Source organism: Vicugna pacos, chromosome 6 (assembly GCF_048564905.1).
Source record: "Vicugna pacos chromosome 6, VicPac4, whole genome shotgun sequence".
NCBI lineage: Eukaryota > Metazoa > Chordata > Mammalia > Artiodactyla > Camelidae > Vicugna > Vicugna pacos.
In genome coordinates, this window is record NC_132992.1 from 76,568,226 (window position 1) to 76,592,340 (window position 24,115).

General features: G+C 43.0%; 1 protein-coding gene and 1 long non-coding RNA gene across 6 annotated transcripts in view; one reads left to right on the forward strand and one right to left on the reverse strand.

Moving 5' to 3' along the window:
• The window catches only part of STON2 (stonin 2), a 140,827-nt gene that overhangs the window by 33,718 nt on the left and 82,994 nt on the right, over positions 1-24,115 (reverse strand). Inside the window, exon 5 of one of the 5 annotated variants that reach the window (XM_072963542.1) lies at positions 21,253-21,423. The exons of the other annotated variants lie outside the window; for them this stretch is intronic. Coding sequence (XP_072819643.1) covers positions 21,253-21,423 — 171 coding nt within the window. The remainder of the gene's footprint in view (positions 1-21,252; positions 21,424-24,115) is intronic. 5 annotated transcript variants of the gene reach the window in all.
• LOC140696983 (uncharacterized) lies at positions 17,650-18,938 on the forward strand. The gene is made up of 2 exons (XR_012073773.1): positions 17,650-17,948; positions 18,633-18,938. It is a non-coding gene; the product is annotated as an uncharacterized lncRNA (long non-coding RNA).

Genomic DNA, 24,115 nt, shown 5'->3' on the forward strand with positions numbered 1-24,115 from the left:
TGGCTCCTCCGGTACCTCTTCAGCACGGTCCCTCAGGCCTATCTGAGAGGCTGTCATCTTGGGCTCGAAGGGGTTCGAGTCCCCAGAAATGTCCGCAGAATAAAACATAACTGTCAACTTTTAGGCTGCCCATCGATTTCTGTCGACAGAAGCTATCCACACGTGCACAGAATGGTGATGTACAAGAATAAGCTGTAAGACCATCCCAATAAATACAAAAGTAATCTGGTAAAATTTAACACCCACTGGTGATTAAAAACTTTCAGCACACTAGGAATGGAAGATAATTTCTCCATCTGATAAAGGGTATATATACATTTTTTTTTTTAAAAAGCTCAGCTGGAGCAATTAGGCGTCCACATGGAAAAAAATGACTTTAACCTCTTCCTCTCTCTATATACATATAAAAATTAACCTGAGAAGGATCATAGATGTATATGAAAGCCAAAACTATAACACTTTTAGAACAAAACATAGAAAAATATCTTTGTGACCTTGGGGTAGTTAATATTTTCTTAAGACACAAAAAGAACTACCATGAAAGAAAAAAATACAATAAATTACATTTCATCAATGTATTTATCAAGACATCACTTAAAAAGTGAAAAGAAAAGCTAGTGATAAAAGACTTGTATGCAGAATATATAAAGAATTCCCACAAATCCATTAATAAAAAGATATATAACCCAATAAAAAAAAAAACCAGGCCCTTCATAAAAGCCACGTGAATGACCATACAGCACATGAAAAGGTGCTCAACATCATTAGACACCAGGGAAATGTAGTTTAAGCTACGATGAGATGCTATATACACCCCCACCAGAATGGCTAAGGATTAGAAATTGTGACAATATCAGGTGTTACAGAACACAGAACAACTAGAACACTCATATATTGCTAATAAGAGTATAAAACGATAAAATCACTTTGAAAAATGGCTTGGAAGCCTCTAATAAATTTAAACATTCCCCTACCTTATGACCCAGCAAGTTTACGCCTATGTTTGTGCACAAGAGAAATGAAAAATATGTCCACACATAGACCTCTTCAAGAATGTTCACAGCAGCTTTATTCCTAATAGTTAAAAACTGGAAACACCCCCAAAGATCCATCAATAGGAGAAAGGGGAAGCAAACTGTGTCATATGCATATAATAGAACACTACTATAGTGATAAACATACACGAACTATGGGACATGTAGCAAGATAATGAATCTTTAAGCCGCTATCTGAATCTCAAAAGTCACTATCACATCATCGCTCACCTAGGTCTCATTCATGCATTTAATCTCTATAAAGAAGATACTATTATCCCTCGGTTTTAATAATGAAAAAGATTCATAGAAGAAAAATAATATCCAAAATTATATTAATTCATTCAATATGTACTGGCATATACTGTTTGCCGACAGGCAGCGTAGCAGGTGCTGAAGATAGAATGTTAGCAACACTAGACCCAGGGCTTCCTCTTCCTCTTCCTCTTCCACAGCACTGCCAGGTAATGTGATGGGCTTGACATTTAAACAAAAAATGAATAAGACACTGTCACTGTCTTTAAGAAGTTCAGAGTCTGGCAGAAGAAACAGGCAGATAAATAACTAATTGCAATGCTGTAAAAGCAATTACAAACCAACACAGAGTGTTGTTACAGGTATACATAAAGTGCTGCGTGAACCCAGAAAGGGAAATGACAGATAATTCTGCAGAGCTGGTTGAAGCCAAACTGGCAAACATTGAGTTGGGAACTTAACAGTAGATAGAATGCCTTCAGGCTCTGAGAAGAGGGGAAGGAGTTCAAGATTTGGAGCTAAATACACCTGGTTGGGATGCCATTTGTGACATACGAATACCCAACAACCTGAAGGGTGTTTGTAAGAACTGGAAATAAATACCTGTAAAGATGTAAGCACATGCAGAAGAAACTCAATTCACAGGAGCTTTTAGTTTTTGAACAAATAACTGGTGATGTTCATCTTGTCAGCATACATCTCCTACTGGAAATTGGTGTCAAGCCCATAAAGTCTCACCTCTCAATACAAGAATATGATTCACTTTCTGAGTCTAAAAACCTTAGGACCAGCTCTTAAACCCATGGTGATTTGTTGGCTTTTGACCTTCCTCTTCATTTCAACATGACCCGAGCCCCAACATATACCATGAGACTGTGGGTTAAGTAGAGTTGACTGTTTCAGTTTGAGTGGCTTGTGTTTTAGAAGCCAGGACCCAAGGACATTTGGACCAGTGGGAGCAGTAGCCACTCTGCTGTGTGCCTCTTTGCACAAAACCACTCAGAACACGCACTTACTCAGCTGCCTCCTCTGTGCCTAGCTGACAGCGATGCTCACTTTAATCTGCACCAGATCCCCCTATCAGCCTACAAATTTCCAGAACAGGGGCTAGCAGTAAGTACTAAGTTAATCTGAGAGAGGCAGCTCTGCAAGGGAGGATCAAAGTGGCAGAACTTCCTCAATATACACAGGCTCTTCCTGTAGTGCCTGCATCCAAGATTTTCACGTAGATACTGAAATAGGCCCAGTATCCCTCCTGATGGCACAGCAGGTTAGTGCTGCTGCATGGTAAGGCGCTTACGGAACAGGAGCTCAGAAGTTATTCGCAAGGCTGACCGGCTCTTTATTGACATTTCCAGGCAAAGTAGAATAATTACAGTGAGAGTGACCAGGGTGCTGACCTCTCCTAACCACCTGGGTTTATTTGTGCACAGTTGACTGACAAACTGACGCAGAAGGGTATTTACAAGATTTAATCATCAGAGCAAACACTGCAAACAGCTCTACAAAGAGCACGGCACACGGAGAGAGAGCTGGCTTGCCACAGGTAGGCTGGGGGTGAGGCTGCGAAAATTATTTAAGTTCTCGAAGCCTCAGGTTCCTCACCGACAACATGGGGACATGATGCCCTGAAGCATGTTGTGAGAGTGAAAGAATGTAGGAAGTGCCTGGCATAGCATCTGCATGTAATGGGGACCTAGTAAATGGTTATTTCTGTTGTCATAATTAAAGTAAGGCAGGGCCACCTCTAGTTTGCAGGGAGTCAAGGAAAAGATACATGCTAAGAGTTGATTGCTGATTGTTTTGCTGGGTAGAGGCCATGTTAAAGAGCTTTTGGAGAGGAGTTCAGTGAAGGGTGTGTATGACACAGAGAGAGAGACAATGAGGAAATGGGAGAATCTATACTGGGTGAGAGGAGGATATCAGAAGAGAAGCAGAGAAAAGCTTCTGGAATAAATGCACACCTCTTGTTACTAGACTACAAGCTACTTGAAGGCAAGGCCCATGCTTTATTCTATTGTATTGTAGCCCTGTTTCTAGTCACTATTATATGTTCCATCAGAGTCTACAGAAATGCCTGGCCCCAGCAAGCACTCAGGAAACATTTCCTGGACCAGCCCTGCACTCTAACTTGCAGGTGTGGCTGTGACTAAACACAGGAAAAGGAAACAGCAGTGGTGGCGGTGGACACTTGTCAAGCAGTGGCTCTGATAAGCAGAAGTGCCCTTTGTCCCAGCAGTCGAGTCACTACACCACCACACTGACCCGCTGTGACAGGCTCCCTTCACAACAACGACGCAATGTCAATCCCCCAGCAAAGCAATAAAGCCCGAATGGAGGCTCCAAATCTTAATGCAGGAAAGGTCTGCCCACTTTGTCACCCTCTACCCTAGTGAGCAGATCAGGTGCATGAGATATTCCCCTGTTCCACCCTGGACTGTGTGTTCTACACAAGCTGCCTCCATTAATCCTCATGACAACCCTTTGGGAGGTAATAGTCGTAGTTCATAGGTGAAGAAAAAGAAGTTCAGAGAGGTTAAGTAATTTGCCTAAGGCCAAATATCCACAGGCTTTCAAAACCAATGCCCCTTTCATATACTTGAAGTACAACACACATACAGAAAGGCACACATAAGTAGAGCTCCGTAAATTTTTGCAAACTGAGCACGTTCACGTAACCAGCACCCAGATCAAGAAACAAGTCCCCTGCACCCATTTCTCGTCCCTCCCCGCCCCACCCCCAATGGTAGCCACTATTCTGACTTCTCCCATCTCTAGAAGCTTTACCCAGAACACTCTAGCCCACAGTAATCTCTTCTCCCATTGAATCCTTGGGTTTTTCTTCTGCGTACCACCCGTCTGGAACTTCCCAATACTCTCCTGTAGCGTCAACTATTTATTCTTTTAAATATCTTGTCTTTCTAATTATTATTATAAATTCCTTGAGGCCAGGGTTTTACACTTCTTTACCATCCCCTAGCGCATCTAGTATGGAGCAATTACTCTATAATATATGTACCCAATAGTTATTTTCTGCTTTCTGCCTATCTGACACTGTTTTAAACACTTTCCCTGGTCTCATTTAATCTTCCCAACTACCCGAGGAGGTAGGCATTGCTATTATCTTCCTTTTACAGATGACAAAGCTGAGTCACAGAGAAGTAACTTGCCCAAGTCAGGGAACGATGGAGTACGGTTCAAACTGATGGAGTACGGTTCAAACTTATGGAGTACAGTTCAAACTGTTACTCCAGGGCATGCATGGATTGGAGACCTTTCATTCTTCTGTTCTTTTTATAAATATTTTATTAAAGTATAAAACACACATAGAAAAAAAACCCACATAAACCACACAATTAAAGCCCAACGAGTTTTCATGAAGTGAAGACACCTAGGTAACTCACGGCTAGATCAAAAGACAACGTGGCCAGCAGCCCAGAAGACCCCTTCACGCCCCATCCCAGTCACTAACTACCCTCCCCTCGGGGTGCTCACTATCCTGCCTCCTAATACTATACACTAGATTACCTGTTTTTAAACTTTACATAAATGAATCATACAGTATGCCCTCTTTATATTCATGAGATTCATTCATTTTGCTGCATGTGGTATATTAATTTGTATTTCTGCGTTGTACTCAGGTGTGTGAATGTGACATAATTTATCCACACTCATGTTCATGGACAGTTGACAGATCCCAGATTTGGTAACTATAGCTACTGCTTCTGTGAACATTCTTATACATGGCTTTTGGTACATGTCTGCATGTATTTTTCTTGGGTACATATCCAGGCATGGCATTGTTCTGTCACTGAGTATGCAAAAGTGACTACACCAGTTTACACTCTCATCTGCAGTATTTGAGAATTCTGGTTGCTTGACACCCTTGCCACTTGATATTGTCTGTTGTTTTCATTTTAGCTATGCTGGCGGGTGTGCAGTGGCATCATACTGTGGCTTTAACTGAGCTTTCACTGATGACTAATGAAGTTGTATATCTTTTCTTGTGTTTATTGGTCATTTAGACATCCTCTTTTGTGAAGCACCTTTTCAAGTCTTCTGCCCAGTGAGTAGTCTGCTGTTTTGTAGAAGTTGATTTGTCCAAGTTCTTTATATGTTCTGGATATGAGTTCTTTGTCAGATGTACCTATAGTAAATATCTTCTTTCACACTGTGGCTTATCTTTAACTCTCGTAATAGTACATATTGATTAGCAAAGAGTCATAATATTAATATAGTCTAATTCATCAGATTTTTTTTTCCTTTATAGTTAATACTTTTGGGATCTTAAGGTCCATTTTTTAGGGACTGTCTCATTAGAGACTCAATGCTGGGACTGCCAGTCAAGGTTCCCTGCCTTCCTGTAGCCACATGAGTGAGCTAAGCTTAGCCCCTGTAAAGCTCTTGCCCTGGAATTTGACTCTTTTTCTAAAATAAAATTGAAAATGATTATCATTCACTCATCACTTTGGTAGCACTGGAAGAAACCAGCTGCAAGTCTTTGCCAGAGAACCAAATGCCATTCTAGCTCCTATCCTTTCTGCTTCTGGCTTTTCAGCTTGATTTCTCAGCTTTCCCCTCAATATCGTGAGCACACCCTTCTCCCCAACCCCCATACCCTTCCAAGAAACTTCCCTTTTTTATTTCTAGTTAGCTAGAGTCTGTTTCTGTTGCTTGCAACCAAAAAATCCTATTGATTCCTTCCTTCACTTTCTCTATGTTGACATTCTCTCTATTTTTCCATATGGCACTAAGCACAGAAATCCAGCTTGATCAGTCACACTGTACAAACAAGAAATGTCACCTTCTTGAAACTCAGTCCTTATCCTTTCATGATTTCAGTATAATTTCTAAGAACAATGAGCTTCCTGATATCCCAGAGCTGGCTCTGCCTCAACATTCATCACATTAGGACAAATGATGGCATTTTCAACTCACTGGCTTTTAGAGAAATGAAGATGGGGAAATCTAGCTAAAACTGGACTTTTTCCAATAAAGCAGATAATAAAAAGGTACAATAGGGCATGAACCCCTTAACAAATTATCAAGCAAAGACAGCTCTGCAGCTGTGCCTAAGCACGATAATTGCTATCTTTTTTAGGTGGCAGCTATAATAACAAGCACTGATAATTTAAATGGAAGAGCAAACAATGCTTTGGGTGGAATATTGCTCAAATAAGGAGCACCTCTAAAAATCAAATTTATCCTGAAAAGCCAATCCACAGAAGCACTGGCTGCTATGCCTGGAATCATCTCAACGATCCCTCTCTTAGACCCTTCACATTTCACAAAATATGAGCAGAGGCCAACATTAACAAGAAAGATTTTTTAAAAAGAAACAGAAGTTATGTACCTCCAAATGAATCTAAGATAGGGAGGCATACACATATCACACGGATGCAAAGATAACATGAGGCATTCTGGATTACATCTTTGGGAAGTGTTTTCAGAACCTGCGGCGTTGTCTTCAGCATGGCCTGAGTGGTGGCAAATCTTTATCCCTTGACGTTGACTGGGTTTGATTTTTTTCAAAACAAGTCAAAACTCACTTAGAGTCAAAGCTGCTGAGTAAATTTGTATAAATGTATTCTTTTTTTTAAGGGACAATAAAACATAGCAGTTAAGAGTACTGACTTTTAGAGAAATCTAGATTCTAACTGAGACTTGCTGCTGTGTGATCCTGAACACAAGACAGCCTATTTGAGCCTCAGTTTTCTTATGCCTAAGAAGAGACTAACGAGCAACAAGAATTTACTCTATAGCACAGGGATAAACAGTCAATATTTTGTAATAACTAAATGGAGTAGAATCTATAAAAATATTGAATCACTATGTTGTACACCTGAAACTAATATTGCAAATTGACTATACACCAATTGAAAAAAAAAAAAAAGAAGGGATTGGCAGTCTATCTGATGGGTGTAGCTCATAAATGAGATAATGTTATCTGAAACTATTACATCTTTAGCTTTCATTATTATGACTAAGGAAGGAAAATCACTTTTGTCTGTGGAATGTAAATTGGGTCTGAAAGGACTTCCCAAACAGACATGTATGAGCTTCATGCATTAGCATAGTCATTTGTGAGTGTCAAGACTTGAGCTGTTCCTGGATGTATACAATCCAGCCCAGACCCAGAAATCATTATTAAAAAGATGGTGAGCACACAAAACACAGCCACAGAGTCCATGTACTAAAGCTGCGTCACAGATGCGTTTCTTGGTGTCCGGCAAGGGCTAGCCACTCATGCTGTAATCTGGGGTTCCTTCCTAGCAATTCATGGGAGGGGAAGGAAGCCATGAGGACAGGGTGACTTTTGGTGCAGCGAAAAATGAAAGAACTGATGGAGGAAACAGACAATTCCCAAGGGACAACCAGATTTACCCAGAGACATGTTTTACCCATAGATACACTGAGGGACTCACTGCAGGAGGATTAGGGACAGAAAGGCTGCTTTGATAGGCAAAAACCAGAATTTCAAAATTCAGAAGGGCTAGTTTCTAGGGTGGTGCTAGCCAGGCAGAACAGACTGGTGTTCTGATAAGAAAGCTGTATATGGTTCAGCGACTGTATTAACAGCCTTTCCTTGGTGTTTGCCTAAAACCCTGCTCTGCCCTGCTTCTGTGCACACAGAAATAGGTCGTCAAAACACCCACAAAGTCTTGTTACCTTGACCCTTGAGCCTCAGTGTCCTTATCAGTAAAATGAGGAAACTCATAGTCCTATGCAAATTAAATGAGATCTCATGAAAAGCTTTTATTACAGTGTCTGGCACGTATAAGTTGCTTGATAAATAACAGTTATTATTATTATTGGCTTTAAACAAAAAAGAGATGCCAAATATTGAATCTGAACTGTTAAGAAGATACTAATTTATAGACTGAGAGAAAAATTTAGTCTAGTCTGGATAATTCTAGAATTTGCTAAATCCGGGTTTAAGCAATTGCTATTTTTTCTTGAATGTATACTTTCTCAAAATACATTCTCTATACCTTCTTGTTTATCTACATCTATCTTAGAATTTTACTTGGTTAAGAGAACCAAAAAACATCAATTATCCTTGAGAAAATCTGTTCATAAACATCCAGGTCTTGTGCTCTGCAGATCTGGATTGCTCTGATCATGATTGTACAAAGGAAGAGTCTGTGGATGAGATAGCCTTCAGAGGGAAAAACAGGAACTATTCACTTTGTCATCATTGCCTCTTTCACATAATAGGCAAATGTGTGTTTCCTACAGAGAGTCAGGCATAAATGTGCTGAAGATGGGAAGAGACTGGGTCAAAGGTTTTATTGTCTTGTTTGAGAATCTCCCACATTGATGATCCCCTCACATTTCAAAACGATGGCTCACAAATCATTTTACGTCCATGGTCACTTTGGAGGAGCAATAAACCAAGAGACCACATATTCAGGGCCCTGAATTGGGGCCGGAAGACCTGTCCTTCTGCCACTTTGAGAATTCATCTAAGATGTCTGTAAAGTTGGGGTGGGGAGGGAGTGGATTAGATGATCCTGAATTTGTCTTGTCTTTAAAACCCCATAATTCATATCCATTCTTCTACCTTTTTATTGTGAAAGAAAACAGTGTAAGCCACCTCACTTTCACTAGAACCAAGGATATGACATTGCTTTGATGAGACACAAATGAAAGAAATGATGAAATAAGAATTCAAGTTAAAGATAAAAAATACATACAGTGCCACCCTGCAGTCATCACCAGAGAGCTGTCTGCTCGCTGTGTGATGTGTCAGCTTGACACACTCTTTCTCTCTCATCTATGGCAATGATAGAAAAATACCTTTGAACCCTCAAAATGGGTCATTTAATTCTGTTGCCAGTAGATGTAACTGGTGTCCAGGTTCTTGTCCCATACAGAAAGAATTCAGAGACAAGATGCAGATGGTAAGAAAGTAAAGTGAGGATTTATTAAGGGATGGATAGTCCACTCTCAAGGAGAGAATGGGCAGGCTCACGTGAGCAACTGCCCTGAGTTTCTTTGGCAAGTTGGTTACATAGAGTATAAAAATGAATGGGCGGGATATTCACTGAGGAGGGAAGGACTTGGGGTTATATTCCCTGATTTTCTTTTCAACTCCACCTTCCCGAAGGGAGGAGGGATTTTTGTCCTTAATCTGGATCGTGTCATGGCATGATGGGTTCTTCTAATCTGGCAAGGCTAATATTATTGAAAAGAGGGCATAACAAGCAAAAGGTTACATTTGGACACTGGACATTCTTGCCTTTTCTTACCTTTCTTTGCTGGCCTTCAGGCTGCTCATCACCCCAAAAGGTGTGACCACTTATCAGCCCAGAGGTTCCTGCTTTTCTTTCTCTTCTCAGGGACCCCTGCTGTTTACATGATGTAGGGTCTGTTTATTGGGTCTGTGCCCTTCCTTTCTGTCCAATTCCTGCCATTTGGCCTGCGTCCCCCTTTCTCTGCTCATATCCAGCTATCTGCCTGCTCTAACAATTCCAACTTATGAACTGTCAAGACTAACCTGAGCTGCAGACAGAGTGCCTCCTCCCCACTCACTGTGGTCAACAAATGAGCAATCAGTAGCCTCAGGGGCAGGTGGAGAAGTTTAAGTTACACAGGACTGAGAAGTCTAATTGGCCTCGAAACAGCTGACAATCCAGCTATTATTCGTGAGCTAATCACAGCTAACATTTATTGAGTACTTACTATATGCCAGGCCTTAATGCTATGTTCTATATACACACATATATATACACACATAGTCTCATTAAATATTTGATTATCACGCCTATTCTGTGAGTCTGGAAACTAGAGCTATGGCAGCTCAGGGTCCTGGCCATGCTACTCAGTCAGATTGTGCTGACAGCCCTTTCACAGTGGAGAAGAACAGGAAATCTCCTGTTTCCTTTCCCCTGTGCCTTTTTTCCTGGTCCAGTAACTCACATCCTTTTCTCTCAAAAAGTCCTTTTTGAGAGAGGACATCCTTTCCTGAAAGTCCTGAGAGACTGGACGGCTCCAAAAATTTGATAGTTGACTTGCTCTGTAATGTTTTTAGAAGTGTTTTCCCCTAAGCACCAAATGGTTCGACAGCTACCTCTGTCTTCCATGATCAAGTCAACTGGTACCACTGATTCTCAGCAGAGCGCTCCTTCTGTGTAAGGCATGATTCGTGGGTTGGAGCTGAACAGCAACAAGTGCATGCAAAGGACCTGGGGGACAGAAGAAAGCGAGCCTCGAACCTAGATGACCACTTCCTGGGAGATGGAGCTGAATCTGTGTTCCTTTCTGTATTACACCTAGTTTTGTACCCCACCATCAACAGGTAAAGAAGTAGAATGGCACACGGGGAAGAGCAAGGGGACAGGAGGGCGCAGAAGAACACGGGCGCAGGTCTCCACTGCCCCCATTCCTGCCCGCAGGTCTCCACTGCCCCCATTCCTGCCTGACCACCTCTGCTCTGCTCCCTCCCTTCTGCCGCCTTGGACTCCTGCCCTGATACTGAGAAGTGCCAAGTGTCAAGGGGTGTTTCTAATTTGGGAGGGGCAAAGGAGAAAAGAAAAGGCTGAACTATCTCTTTATCATAATAAAAACAGTAACAATTTTTTAATTCATACTATGTGCAAGCACTATGAAAAAAACTTTTTTTAGTTGATCTTACGTGCTTCTCGCAAGAACCCTATGAGAGAAATGTTATTAACTCCATATAAAGAGGAAGAAAATGAGGCACAAAGTGGTTAGACAATGTGCCCAAGGTGCCCAGTAAGGAGGCAGTAGAGCTGAGACGTGAGGGGCTGAAAACACTGAAACTGAAAACAAAGGGATCTGCTTTATAAGGATTTAAGTGTTCATTTGTTTCTGACAGCCCTAGAAAAAGGCAGATCACTAGGAAACCAAGGAATTGCTTATAGCTGACCTGCTCTGGAACTCACTAGCCAGGGGACATCAGATAGGACAGCACCATAGTCCCACATATCATCTTTATTGTACATGTTGTTGAAACTGGAAAGGCCAATTTGCATTGCCCGGTGAGACACAGGAGCCTTATGGCTTGGCTGCTTGTTAACCCAACACAGCTATTTCCTGGTCTTTGGCCAACAAGGCATACCATATTGTCTCCGCCTAGGTAAGGGAATTAGCAGAATGGATGTGTGTGTGTGTGTGTGTGTTTGTGTGTGTGTAGGATTTATGCAGTGTAGGCACAAAGCCCATAGGCACACCTTGCATTCTTGGCTAACATCCCTTCCTCCCCATTAAGAAGAGAGATTATGTGACTGTTTCAGTCATTCTTCTCTTCCTGAAATGGCTTTGGGAGGGATACAGTCTGGCTGGGGTTTAAGCTCCCAACTGGCCAAGCATAAAGGTGGGCTATACTGACACCTCTGTGTACCATGTGTGTCAGCAAGAAAGGGAAGCCCGGACAGCTACGCAGGGAAAGGCTGTCCTTTGCCATTAAAGCTGTACTCCCTAGGGAGAGAGAGGATCAGAAGAGAAACTTGACCCATCTCACCTGCCCATACTCCCTCTACTCCTGTTTTCAAGACAAACTGAAGCTGCTGTGGCTTTTTGAAGCTACAGATTTCATGCTTTCTACTGAAACTTAATTAGTAAAACTCCGCTAAGCCACTTCCCCTACAAATTGCAGATTCAGTGAGACCAAAAGGAGTTGTATCTTCTAATTCAGTCTCTTCCCCCCACGCCTCCTGCATCTGGCTGAGGAACAGCCATCACACCTCCAACCTAAGGAATTCTTCCTCTGCCCAGCTGGCGTCACCCAGACGGGGCTTGCTGTTTAAAATCAAATTGCCCCCGGCTATTTAATCATGTAATGGCTAGCTCTGGTTTCATGATGCATTGGTGTGTATTGATCATAACCACTGGGTGACAGGAATCTGCCAATCCCTTTGAAAATGAGTCCCTCTCTGGTTTTGGAAAGCAAAGAGGTTTCTGGCCTCCAGTCAACTTTTTGTGTGTTTGTCATCACCTTTTGGTAGCAAACTCTTTGTACCATTACTCAACACTTCAAGTAAGGATTCTGTTTAAGAAACACGTCCTTGCTTGTGAAGCCTGGCAGTCCAAAAGGACACTTAGAGGCAAATTATTTAAAGAGACACAGCCCCATGCTTTCACCGCTCTGCTTGTCCCTGCCCCCCTCCCTCCTCCTGGTCTCTTTCTCTCTCTCTTCTCTCTCACTTTCTTTCTTTCTTCTTTCATCCACCACTTCCATTCTATATACCATCTTCTAAAAATCTCCTCCCAGGGCCTGGCTGCATTTCATGGATTCCGATACACAAGACTCACCAGTCCAATCAAGGAAGATGAAGAGCTATCTAATGATCTGATCAATGACAAGAACCACCCAGGGCTTTGGTCTTGTTTTAACTTCTTGCGGCATATCTTGGGTGTGGAGTGGGGTGGTGGAGAAGAGAAAAAGGGAGCAAAAATCTGAAGACCCCCAAGGGCAGAGGCTGTGATGAAATCCTCCTGCACCCCCCACAGAGCCCAACGCAGCCCTAGACAGCAAGCATTCATGGAGTGGCTTATATATGCAGAACCAAAGGTGAACAAACCATTGGGTGCTTGCCTCGAAGAGCCCTCAGGCTCAGGGAGAGAGGAGGAGTTAAGGGGGTTGCAAATTCTAAGACTTCAACAAAACCAAACGTTTTTCTACTTTTAAAACAACTGGAGTACTACTTTTTGTGTGTGGGGAGAGACATGAAATAAGTCTTACAAATGTCATCCAAATCTTTCATTTTCCATGCAACAGAATGGAAATCCTTGTGTGAGCTGCTGCAGGCCTCTCCAGCTACGACTAGCCCCTGGGCTGCTGGCTCCCAGCCCAGAGCTCCCAAGACACACTGTGGACCACATGGCAGCTTCAGGGGCCACAACGGACAGAAAGACAGTGACAACAGGACTCGGAGACATAAAGATCAAGGGCTTATCCCATATTCAAATAGTATGTATCGGGTTAAGGATAAAAGTTTTTAAACTAAGCTTTCAATAAAAAGAACTTGGGGGAGGGGAGGGTGTAGCTCAGCGGCAGAGCGCATGATTAGCATGCATGAGGTCCTGGGTTCAATCCCCAGTACCTCCATTAAAATAACTAAGTAAATAAATAAACCTAATTACCTCCCCCCAAACAAAAACAAAACAAAAAACAAAATACTTTTTAAAAAATAAAAAGAACTCAGTGCTGCTTGTGACGAATGGCTCGATCCCGTACAAGGCATTTTTGACCCAAATGTATTTGTAAACCAGGAACACAGAGTGAGCCAGGCAGATTTCCCCATCTACACGCAAAGCGAAAACAAGATGTAGAAGTGCTAAGTGGTAACAGCAGTGTGGCGATGTGATCAGTCAATCCCCAGTGGTGTTTAAGGTCTGGTGATTTCATCCATTAGCCCAGCGAGAACTACAATTAGCCTTAAACTCTGCTCATCACCACCCCTGAGATGACACAGAGCAGCAGCCCTGAGTGACAGGCGGGGCATTTTTTAAGTGTCTGGGAAGCCTCCTAGGAAGTCAGCAGCACGGAGCACCTTTCTCAGCAGCTTCCCATTTTCTTTCCTCCCTCTACGGCACTGGTGCCCCAAGTAAAAGCCAGCACCTCAACTTCTCTCTCTTGGTGAGCTAGTCCTTCCCTCTGAGTGAACAACGGAGGCACAGAGTTGATTAGAAGGGCTGGCAAATGCAGAGGGAAAAACTACATCCTGGTCCATTCTGGCATCTCCATACTTAAGAGGTGAACACGAGCAATAATCGAAGAAATGAACTCTCACTCTGCTCCTTAAGCAAGGGTAGTAAGAGCACGTTACCAGAATGCCTCCTAAGAAGGGAGAAAAAGATTCTACTGACTGCAGATCAAACCTCAATTCCTTTCTTCTCCTCACACCTCTTTAGGGGATAAAAGGTTGCAAATGTCTCTCCAATCAAAACAAGATCTCTCTCTGCCTTTCCGTGATTCTTAGCCCCTGCTTTGTGTTGGCCTCTTTGTCTCTGCAAAGAAGCTGCTTCGTTGAAACATCATAGGAAAAAAAACAGTTGTCTCCCAGACAATGAAGTCGCCTGCACACAGGCATTTCCAATGTAGGCAGGCGACAATGCCCGCAGAATTCTCAACCTGTTGCTATAGTAGCAGAAAGAATGTGATTCCAGCAGCTCTGCAGAGATCCGTATCCAAATCCCACCAGCTCCCAAAGAGAACATTAACCCTTCCCTGCCCCCTTTCAGGGCAGAAACACCTGGGAAGAAGTCTACATATTTCTGAGGAGCTGGAGGTTGTTTTAACATTCACTCACTCATTCATTCATTCATTCATCCAATGGCTATTTATTTGATGGCATTCTGTTACGTTGGGTGCTAGGTTTTCAGTGGCAAACAATTCAAACATGGCCTTTGATGTTAAGCAGGAGGAAGGGTAGGATACAAAATCACTGTTCAAATAACAATATATCATGTAGCATCAGTATTACATGGGAGACACATGAAGTTTTCAGCAAAGCCATCACCAGCATGGAAACAACCTATCCAAGATAAACAGCTTGTACATTAGCTGCTACAGATCCTATTTATTTGGGGCCACTGCAATTATTTGATTGTTTCCATGTGTTAATTTGACAAAAATATCACACACAAAAAAATGTCTGTTCCAATCATATCGCGCCTCCTGCAAAGCATTAAATCAAATCGGTGGTCCACATAAAATAGCGATAGCATTTTGTTTGTCGGAGAACCATTGCAAGCAACTGCTGAACACCAGGGAAAAGAAATAGTAGGTGAGGGCTCAGAAAATACATGACCTGAGGACCCAGGGAGGACTTCTAAACAGTCCTCACCCCAATTTATTTCTGCGGTCAAGACAGTAATGAAGAAATCTCAGGAAACACAATGTAGAAATGACCTATAATCCAGCTTACTTTCCCCACCATTGTGGTGTGGAAATCTCATGTTATTGACTACCTTCCTGCTAGACTTCCTTGTTTCCCATGGAGCACGAATACCAGGAGGGCGAGGTTTCTCAGGAGGATAAACTCAGGAGGTAATGATATCCTTATATGCTTTTTGTGAAACAAGGCAGTATCAATCAGATTGCCAAACAAAAGCTGAAAAACCAAGAAGACAGGTTACTAATCTTGGTTGGCTAGTAGATAAGGTCTCAGGAAGGTTACATAATCCTTTGTCCCTCAGTTTCCTCAGAGGTACATCTGATACACCACATAGATCCAAAGGTACAGAATGATCAATAGTAATGCCTGTAAGTCAGTGGCCTGAAATAAAGCACTCCATTATTATTCCTAGTAACACTGTAAAACACAGGTTTCTGCCCTGGAGAGTATTTGAGAACCTCAATCACCTTTCGGAACACTGGTTAACTATCTCAACCGGAGGCACAAGCTTTCACGAAAAAACAAACAACAAACAAAAAACCCCACATCAGGGCAAGAGGGGCCATCAGGGAGGGTTTCACCCAAGTCTCTTTAAACCACTGCAACTGGCTGGGCCGGGATGAAAAGAAAAGAATGCTGCCTGCCATTCCAGTTCTACAAGGATCAAGCCCTTAGCTAGTGCAGTCACCCACCAACAGTGCACCCCGAGGGGAATTCAGGATGGAAAAAACAGGATGCATTCTGTGCGTTGGAAATACTAGCCCCTAGATAGCTAAGATGCATATTTAAGGGAAAATTTCAGTGATTCCAGATTCTTGCATCTTCCCTTACATAGAAAAGCACTAAAGTCATTAACTTGGGATGTCCTTTGTGATTAGTAGGAATCTCCTGAAGTTCGAGTACTAGTTTTTTTCAACCAAAAAAAAAAAAATCATATATATCCTGGCTCCTCCCCTACCCTTTCTTACCCCTTCTTCAGAGCTGAGAAGCTGTCTCCCAGGCTATAGTCCTCAGTAAGATCCCTAAATAAAATTTAATTCACAACATTTATATTGTGTGTTTTTCTTTCAGAGGAAAGGGAAAAGGTCCTAAGTGTTCAGACTAGATGGAAACTGGTTTCTTTTTGCTTGAGAAAAACTGATGATAGCAGAGATATTGTGTGGTCTAAAGGAATGACTCCACCCAAATAATGCCCATCCTGGAAATATACAACCAAACCCAGTGACTCACACACAGAATGAAAATGGAGGTATTTTGTCAGAATTCCAGGGCCACCTCTGTACCTATCAAGTTTGAGGTACCTGTGGAAATCTTCTCCCTTTAAAATTCCATCTGCTAGATCATAGTAGCAAAGAGTCTGATGCTTACTTCAACATTACAAGGAACAGGCTGGTCCCAGAAGATGGACATTTTTTACTGCTTGGTTACTCTGGGATCCAACTACCACTTCACCAGCTTTTCTAAGCAGGAAAAAGTACAGCCCCCTCACATGCCCCTCTCCCACTATGGAAGCTTACTTCAGTGGCCCAAATTCTTCACCCTTCTCAGAAACATGACCTTGCAGTTTCTCCCTGCAAACATTTATCTCCCTTCCCTTTGACAATGGACTTGGCCATTGACTTGCTTTGGCCAACAGGATGTTAACAGATTAATGACATAATCAGAAGCTTGAAATGAGCTTGCTCATCGAGGCTTGTGTTCGTATCTCTGCCATCATCATGAGAAGAACATGCCCAAGCTAAAAGCTGGCCCCAAGGCGATGAGGGACATGTGGAGTAAAGTCACCCCGAAGTGAGCAGAGCCAAGATCAGCTGATTCTCCCCACCTCAACCTGCAGGCATGAGGTTAATAAAAGCACAGTTATATGCCACTGAGATTTTGTGGTTGCTTGTAATGCAGCATTACTGTAGCAACAACTAACTGATGTATCCACCATAGTAAAAATTCACCTATAGTTTATAAGTTAAAACACTGTTTTGCTTTGTTTTTTTAATGCATAAGAAGCAGTGGATCTCTGATTCCCCCTACCCCCAGTTAGACCATCAGGTCTTCAAAGCAGCATCCTATTACATCCCTAATGCCCAAGATTTATTCATGAAATCCATTCCATGTCCTGAATCCCAAGGGATACAATGGTAAACAATACACAACTGCAGCCATCAGTCTGCACCTGTGAATGTTTTCCCATCTAGGATCAAGGCAATGTGCTTTTGTCCAAAGACGATTATGAAGTTTACTTACACACCTGGAAGTATACCAAGTCAGTAATGGACTCTGAACCACCTGAGTGTTCTTTGCCTAAGTACAGATGAACTGGAATCATCGTATCTTTCGTTAATGAAAGGGACTGACAAAAACCATTGGACTACTGGTTTTTAATCTTAGCCAACCACCAGAGCTTTGTAAATTACAGATTCCTAGTTCCCATCTATAGATATTTAGTTGAATACTCTGGCACAAGGCCCAGGTGTCTATGTTGTTTAAAGTGTCTCAAAGTAATGCTGAGAATTATAAGAATTGAGCACCGCTCCCCATATCAAATAGAACTTCTCTATCCAATTATTGAATCTCCTGTGCTGAGTTGCACTAAGTACTTGTGATGACATTAGCAGAGCCAAAAGTGAACACAGAGGGACTGTTTCCAGATGCCCACATGTATCCATTAGTTACTATTAGCATAATAAAAGATTCCAGAACTCAGTAGCTTAAAACAGTAAGCACTAATCATTGCTTATGAGTCTATGGATCTGGATCAGTTTGTCTGATCTCTGCTGGACCCACTCATGTGTCTAAGGTCAGCTGGCTGGTCTAGGGTTGCTTCCCTCACGTGTCTGGTATGAGATCACTATCAGCGGGGGTGACAAGCATCTCTGGGCCACAGCAAATGGGTCCAGGTGTGTACTTACAGATTCTAAGGGAGCAAGCAGAAGTGGGCAAGGCTTCCTAAGACCTGCGCTGGGGACCAGTACACGAGCACTCCTTTACTTCTGCACATCCTATTGGCCAGAGTCAGTTATGAGGCCAAGCACAGATTTTAGGGCTGGGGAAACAGACTCCGCTTGATAAGAGAAGCTACAAAAATCATATCACAAGGGACTAGATTCATAGAGGGAAATAACTGGGGCCGTTTTTGCAATCAATTTATTACACAGCTTAATGGGAAAAAATATATACATCAGCTCCAGCCAAATGTGATTTCTAAGTGTGAGCCAAAGTTTTCACCCGAAACTCACAAAGTTACCAAATCCTCAGGCTGATGTTTCATCGGCTAGTCCTCATTTCTCCTCCTGCCTGCACACATACACACACGTCTTAATCCTCAAGATCTTGGTCTCAAACCAAAGCAAGAGAAATCTATTTACTCTCAGCACATTTTATTTTATTCTCTGAGGTTTTTAAAGATGATAAGGATGACATGCCACCCCTTATGAGCATCTGTTCAGGGCAAATCTCTCTGTGATGTCTTTTCCTGGCTTAGGATGTGCCTACAGATGCAATGTGACTGCATGATCACCAGGGCTACATCCTCCAAAGGACACCACAGCATTAACACGAAGAGCAGCAACACATAAGAAATAGTACAGAAAAAAGACAGCACACAAGAGCAGCAAATAACCTTGAGGAGCAGGAAAGTGGCGCTCACTGAAGATTACAGACTGAGGCTAATTATATTTTAGCCACCAGCTGCTGGCTAAGCCCTCTTCATTTCGCTTCCCTCCTTCCCTCTCTCACCCTTGCCCTGACTGTGACCATTCAGGAAATACACTAAACTATGGTGGCTGAATCCACAACTATTTTCCCTGACTCAGGCCCTAAGATGTGTGCAGCCCGGCTGGGACATAGCAGCAGGTATCAGAGCATGCCACTACGGTGCTGCTTTCTGTGTTTAGAAAAATGACCATGACCTTTTGGTTAACTCCACTCCAAGTCTCTAAACACCTGCTTGTGAGACATGGGACAGGAGGAGGTGGTAGAGAAACAAACTGCAGAAACCAGAAAATACAGGATGGCAGAGAAGTGGCCAGGGCTGGGTTGTGCCTGAAGGCTCTTCGGACAGTGTAAGAGAAAGCAGAAACTGCTCAAATGCAAGGCTGTCTTAGGGCATGGTTTGGTTCCTTCTTAATACAGCGAGCTTTCATTCTGCTCGGTAGGGTCACTGCTTCAAAGACTAAGAAACAGGGGGAGAAGAAAACCACAATGAAAATTTTTTTAAATGATAAATTCACCATAAAGAAGCCTCCAAAAAGCCATATTCAAGAAGATATTGCACTCAGTTTATGAAGAAATTCTAGGGAGTTCTGAAAACGTGTAGAATAGGACCCTATAGGAGGAAACACTGCCCACATGCTTCAGAACCGTATCCCAACCCTGGGCACTGGATCTGGGGTGGGGGAAGGAGGCTTGGTAGGAATGGTGATGTTTTTATACCATAACCCTTAGTATCCAAAGTGCAAATGCCTACGAGGGCCAGAAATGCTCTCAATGCTGTTAACTCCATGGATGGCTTGGAGGCGCATCTGTTTTTCAATCAGAACGGAAAAAAAGTCACAAAAATGTAAACCTCGCATCTCCAGGTAGGATCATCATCATAATGGTTCCCACCCCCATCTCTTGCTCACTTGGCAACAAAATAAGTGGCATTCATGGATCGTCTTCTCATGAGCCGGCTGATTGAGCTGCAGTCAGTCCACGCTTTTGATTAATTAGCCAAGGGGAAACCTGGGCTGAAAGCAAACTACTGGCATTATCACCACAGGAACGTTGATCATGAGAGTGATGAGGAATTGCTGATTCTGTTCAGCAAAAGCTATCCTGTACTTTTCTGAAACTTAGAAGAGGAGCATGTGAAGTACAGGTTGCTCCTGACAAGAGAATCCTTCCGCTGCCCCTCACGGCAGGAACATGGGCTACGTTCGCAGACACCTGGGCACCAGCCAAACCGTCACCTGTGTCTTGAAAGTGCCTCTGGTTTGGGCAACTTCTTGGAAGTGCTTTCTGGTTTGTTGTTCTCCTACAAAACCGCTCAGCTCATCACCTTCATGCGCTCAGGTAGTCAGGACAGAATTCCCCATGGCTGTTAAAAGAATAGGGCCGTCTCAAATCCACTACACTAGTATCCAATCCATGTGGCACATCCACAAATAGTCTCTTTCCTACCACATTTTTTCTTGAACTCTCCCTAGGGATTAATGTCTGGGGGAGGCCAGGACCCAGAGGGAGCAGTTTTACTCCTTTGCAGGCCAGTGCAGTCAACGGCTTGTGTTTAGAACAAATATTTGAAACGCAGAAGCCTGTTAACAATGCAGCATTTGATGCCTCTGAATTACTCTCTCACCCACAGCAATTGAGGGAGAAGCCCTTGGCACCAGTTCCACGCAAAAAACCTGCTTCCCAGCCTCCTCCATTTGCCTTCCGACCCTCCCCTCAAAGAATTCTCCACACACCATACAAAGGTCTTAGTTTTCTCCCTTAAATACCACATGAATCCCACATAGAACATCTGACTTCTTTCTTCCCAGAGCAGCAAAGATTTAATTCAATACTTCCACGTAATATTAACATTAATATAGTTAATGAGACCAACCTATCTTTTAACTCTTTTACTCAAACCCTTCCGTTGGTATTTTTCATTTTTAAATAGGGTTTTCTGTTTGCTAGTTCTGTTTTGCTGGGGGACAAAATGTCATCTTGGTTTATTTTAAAGCAATGGTAACAATTAAACTACTTTTCAATTAGTCAGAGGTGGGCAGGTATTAAAATGCCCACAGTCCTCAGCACTTTTCCTTCTCCAAAACCTTGGTAAGCAATGTAGGGGTTTTCTTTCCCCCTCTACAGGGCCAAAGGGTACACTGTGCTACCCAGAGGTAATTAGAATGTTAAATTTTGCTCAAGGCCAGGCTATCAGGTTACACGTTCTAACAAACCCTGCTGGGAGAAGACTTTGTCTTTGTCTTGGGACCACTAAGAACTAGTCAATCAACCAAACAGAACACCTTCAATTCTATCAGAAAACCTCCCATCTGAGCACAATGGACAAGAAAAGCCAACACCAAAGCAAATAAAATGAATGAAGTGGTCCTGCTGCAGGCCGTCCTTACCACTGGGGGTGAAGGCCCCCTCTGGACCCTTGCCGGGGCTCTGGCTCCTCCAGGGGTGGGTTGGGGGTGGCGAGGGGTCCCGGACGTGGGTGCGGGTAGAGATATGCTCCGTGCATGCTTGAACAGGACTCACCGCCGTCTGCCTGCCTGTCTGCCACTCCGTCCTCTCGTCTGGGTGGGAAGGGCCAAGTTGAAAAAAATGTGCAGGTTACTCACTGGCCTTCCCAGGCGGGGCGGGCACACCCAGGAGGAGGGAGAGGCAAAGCGCAGACAGGGAGATTCTTCAGAGGCTGGGCGTGAGATCTTGCTTCTCATTCCGTTTGTTAATGCTTCCTGAACTTTAAACTCAATCCGCACAAGCATGGGTACTTTGGGGAGGCAAATAACACTTGCGGAATTAGATTCCAAGGGCTCAACGCAAAGGCTACTTTGAAAAGGGCAATGCATTAGTGAACATACTTTTCAGTTTAACCCTGAAACTTGTTTCCACTGTGTCTGAGCATCAGTGCTGGCACAGAAAATGAGAGTAAGGGGCAACCTTCGTGCAGTGAGGGGCTTGGAGAGGCAAACCCGGGTGCAATGTAGACAATGAAATTCTCTTTTAGGCCCTAAGTTTCAGAGAAACAAGATTCTTTGCCTTGCATAAGAGGCACAGTCTTGAAGTAGGTATCTGAAAATCAAGATTTTAGAAATGGATTCACATGGAAAATCCATGAACTTGTTACCTGATAGCCTGGCCTTTGATAAACTGTGAAATAAAGCCTTTCAGAAACGGAGGGACCCTTCAGTAATTTGTTTTGGTCAATGTGGGCGTTCACGAACAAAGGCACAGCAGTGTTGCAGTGGGTGGAGACAGAGAGATGGGGGAGGATGAGGAGAGCCAACACCTGTGAGTACCACTGTGGACCAGGTACTTAATCTCATTCATTCCTGAAAACACCCTCAGGAGGGAGGTATCATGCTTCCTCTTGCAGGTGAGCACTCAGAGACCCGGACACTAGGTACCCTCGCTAGAGCTCAGCCGGCTTGTGGGTGGAGAATGCAGGAAAACGCACCTGGGTTTGTCTGAATCTGCACCAGACACGTCTCCTACCATTCACCTTTCTTCCACTTGCAGTTGACCAAAAGTTAAGTCGCCTTTTCTTAACTTTTATTTCCAAAATCGATATGCCATGAGACATAATTCTGCAGAATATTAATAGGTGTCATAAAGGTGAAAAAAAATGTGCCGCAAAGGTTTCTTTACTATAGCCCCTCACAAGCGTTAATGTGCTAATTTATACTGTGCATCTCCAAGATCAGGACTTATTAGGTGTCATGTTTCCTTTCCCAAAGGCTTTCCTCTCGGGAGAAGGAGATCATGTGGGTTTGGGAAACACTCAACAGAGACAAGCTATTGTACTTTTCTCCCCCTCTGCTATGTTTACGTCCCCAAATTCACATGCTGGAATCTGAATGCCCAATGCGATGGTATTAAGAAGTGGGGCCTTTGGGAAGTGATTAGGTCATGAGCGTGGAGCCCTCACAAATGAGATTAGTGCTTTTATAAAGAAGCCCTTCCACCCTGTGAGGATACAAGTCTGTGATGCCAAAGAGGGCCCTTACCTGACCATGTTTGCACCCTGACTTCCAGCCTCCAGAATTACGAGAAATAAATTTCTGTTGCTTATAAGTCACCCAGTCTGTGGTATTTTGTTAAAGCAGCCTGAAAGGACTAACACACCTTCCTTTTTTTTTTTAATTTTTTGAACTTATTAAAAAATTCATGATAAAAAATTTCAAACAGTATATATAAGGATATAAAATCAAAAGTAAAAACCTACTTATTCTCTCTGCCAACCAGTCCCATTCCCTAGAGGTAACCGCTGTTCGTAATTTCTTATGTATCTGCTTCAGAAATTCTTATGTGTATAAAGCATATATGAACATCCTTTTAAAAATAGCACAACTGGGGCAAAAGCGTAACCATGATGTGTTATTTATCTGGTACTTTTTTTCTTTAAATGTAATAATGTAGTTGGGATTTTTCCATATCAGCAAAGAGAACTGCAGCTGGCAAGTCAGTCAAAAAAGGTAAAAGGCAGGTCTGTTAATGTGAGATTCCTGCATCACTGAAGGGTCCCCTACACGGGTCACAGTGTGCTTGCTAACTCCACGTCAGAGGGCCCAGCTGCCCTTCCTGCCGCTGCCCACCCTCCACACTTGACACTGTGTACAGGCTGGGGAGGACCCTAAGACCGGAACCACACCACCAGTCATTGTGACACAGGATCCATAACGGTGATGACAATGACACCTCAGCCACTATAGTTTTTTTTTTTTTAACATTTTGGACATATTCATTCGATGAAGCCTTACTCTCAACAACCCTATGAAGTCATGCTCTTACTAACTCCATTTTCAGATTGAGAGAGCCATCTTTGAGTGCACGCCCAGCACACAACAAGTGCACAACAAATGCTTAAAGTTCTATCAATGAAGTAAACGTGATGTCTGTTGATCTCCGCCCCACGATGCAATCCTCCAAGTGGCACTAGAAAGCGGGTCCCATTTTCCCTTAGGAATGACGTTGTAACTGGGGGTTCTGTTCCAAAACCTGACCTTGGCTTCCTACAAATTCCAGCTATAAAAAGAGCTTGTAAAACAGAGATACAACACATCTCGTTTAAAAGAGCAGGGTGAGGTTCCATGACTCAGATTTTAAGAGATTAGCCCCAACAACCCTTCCTTCTTACTGATCAGTGAAATAACATCCAGAAAATGTGGGGGTCTCCTCTGGGCACATACCGTGTCACACTGTCTCAGTCATGAAACAATTTTTAAACATGCAAACCTTTGATCCCCACATGATTGGCTGCACAAA